Below are 2,415 nucleotides of genomic sequence, written 5' to 3'. Positions count from 1 at the left end.
ATGGAGAGAGAGAGAAAGTGTAAGTGTTAGTCGCTCAAGCATGTCCGACTCTTTGGGACTCCATGGACTGTAGTCTGACAGACTCCTCTGTCCCTGGGATTTCCCAGGCAAGAACACTCGATGGATTGCCATTCCTTTCTCCAGGGGATCTTCCTGACCCAGGGATCGAACCCAGGTCTCCTGCATTACAGGTAGATTCATTACATTTTGAGCCACCAGGGAAGACCATGAACATATGGAACTAGATGTTTATTGAGGCTTCATCTTAATAACAATAATCCAGTAATATTTTGGATATTTATAATAGAGAAACAGATAAACTGTTTTATTACATTTTATCAAAACATATTATCAATGAAAACTGAATGACAATCAAAAGAGAGAAATTCCTAATATATTGTCAAACTTGAAAAACTAAACAAATTATATATGTTCATGCTGAGAAACGTGTGGTCATTTGTTAAATTTAAGTAGAGTTCCGTTGAGCGGTGACCAAATACCCCATGCCTTCTCACCACAGTTAGAATGTATGTAAATCCACTTTTCTTCGCCATAATTTCATCAAAGCTCTTTTCATCTCACTGTTTCGCAAGCTGTAGATCAGTGGATTCAGCAGAGGTGTGAGCAACATGTAAGCCAAGGACATCAGCTTCTTGGTTTCTGGGGAGTAGCCAGATTTGGGTTGTAAGTAAGTCATACTGGCTGTGCCATAGAAGAGGGTAACAGATGTGAGATGGGAGGCACAGGTGGAAAAGGCCTTTTGCCTCCCAGTGGTTGACGGCATCTTCAGGATGGCAAAGAGAATTCGAATGTAAGACAAGAGTATCAACACAAAAGGAACCATAACAATCAAAATGGTGCCAGTGAATGCATAGATCTCAAACAAAAAGGTGTCTGCACATGCAAGCTCTAACACCCCGGGAGTCTCACATGAAAGATGATTAATTTCATTGGGGCCACAAAAGGGAAAACTAAACACCCATGAGGTCTGCAGAGTAGCCACCATGATCCATGAGACCCATGAGAACATTACTAATTTCGTGAAAACCCTTTTGTTCATAGTCACTGGGTAGCTCAGAGGATGGCAGATTGCAGCAAATCGGTCATAAGCCATTGCTCCCAGAAGAAAACATTCAGTCCCACCAAAAAGGAGAATGAAGTACATCTGTGCAAAACAGCCTGCAAAAGTGATCGTAGTTTTTTCACTGGAGAGGACCACCAGCATCTCAGGCATGATGACTGCACTGAAACCCACTTCCACCACAGACAGGTTCAGGAGAAACAAGTACATGGGAACATGGAGGCTCTGCTCCAGGGAGATGACGACTATAATGATGGCGTTTCCCAGCAGAGTCACCAGGTAATCAGCCAAGAACACCCAAAAGAGCTGCCCTTGGAGTTGAGGAAAATTAGAAAAGCCCAAGAGGATGAAGTCAACCACAAAGCTTTCGTTTTCACTTTTCATTTCAGTAGTGAAGTCTATATTGTTTTTATGGACCATGTATGTAAATTATAAAGTAAAAATCCAATAGATGAGAGTTTGAGTGTGATATTCTTGACAGAAGATACAATGATGAGTTCATTCTGAAGAATCAGTTGGCAATTTTGAGAATGGCTAATATACTGGAATAGGGACTCTTCCAAGTACAAATAAAGAAGTGAAGCATTTTGGCTCAGAAATCTTGTTTCAAAAGTACAAAATAATAGCAGATGTTCACCAGTAATTTTTTGTTAGGTGGAAAATTAATCTTTTCCTTAAAATATACACAGACATTATATTATTTAAAATCTATTGTCTATTATAATACATTGATGTATGCATCTCTGCTATTTTCAATTTCATGTTTATATATGAACTTTCAAATTATGTATTTCAAATAAACAAATAGCAAATAGCAAAAAAAAATCTGGAAAAAATTATAATTAGTAATTCAAAATTAAAACAAAATTACAGTGAATATTTACTATAAATGCTAAGGTTCAAAATTCATTTATAATAACTTTGTTTAAAAAACATATATGAATAATATACCCCAACAAATACAGAAACATTTAAGAGGTTGAATTTAAATGCACTTATCTCAGATACACCTAAGTAAATTGTTTCAAGCGCTCCAGTTTCTAGTCAGAGTTGATCTGACTAATTATACTGAAATTTGCCTGAATGAGAACTTTAGAGGTCAGTTTTCCATGGCCTATCCTTGTGACCATTAAAGTGACTTTCAAGGATATAAAAAAAATACCATTTTTGTCATTCTGATCCTGTGGTTTACACAACCACTCTCTCTTTCTCTCTTTCTTTCTCTCTTTCTTTCTCTCTCTTTCTCTCTCTCTCTCTCTCTCTCTCCCTCTCTCACTTCCCCACTACTCTCTAGCCCATCATTCACTGACTCCCATCACCCTGATTTCTTTTTT

The 2,415-nt window shown here is 37.7% G+C and overlaps 1 protein-coding gene across 1 annotated transcript; it reads right to left on the bottom strand.

The window, feature by feature from the left end:
* Positions 1-234: 234 nt before the first annotated feature.
* On the bottom strand, positions 235-1,544 carry LOC129628996 (olfactory receptor 10A3-like). The gene has a single exon (XM_055548737.1). It carries the CDS (start codon positions 1,499-1,501, stop codon positions 521-523), a length of 981 nt encoding a protein of 326 aa, XP_055404712.1. The 5' UTR covers positions 1,502-1,544; the 3' UTR covers positions 235-520.
* Between the last annotated feature and the right edge of the window lie 871 nt (positions 1,545-2,415).

This window comes from Bubalus kerabau, chromosome 15 (genome assembly GCF_029407905.1).
Source record: "Bubalus kerabau isolate K-KA32 ecotype Philippines breed swamp buffalo chromosome 15, PCC_UOA_SB_1v2, whole genome shotgun sequence".
Taxonomy (NCBI): Eukaryota; Metazoa; Chordata; class Mammalia; order Artiodactyla; family Bovidae; genus Bubalus; species Bubalus kerabau.
Note: the sequence above shows the minus strand (reverse complement) of the source record. Positions and strands in the feature narration are given on the sequence as shown.

Bases quoted from the DNA above. Each gene is read 5' to 3' on its own strand.
- LOC129628996 (XM_055548737.1), bottom strand. From the start codon at position 1,501: ATGGTCCATAAAAACAATATAGACTTCACTACTGAAATGAAAAGTGAA.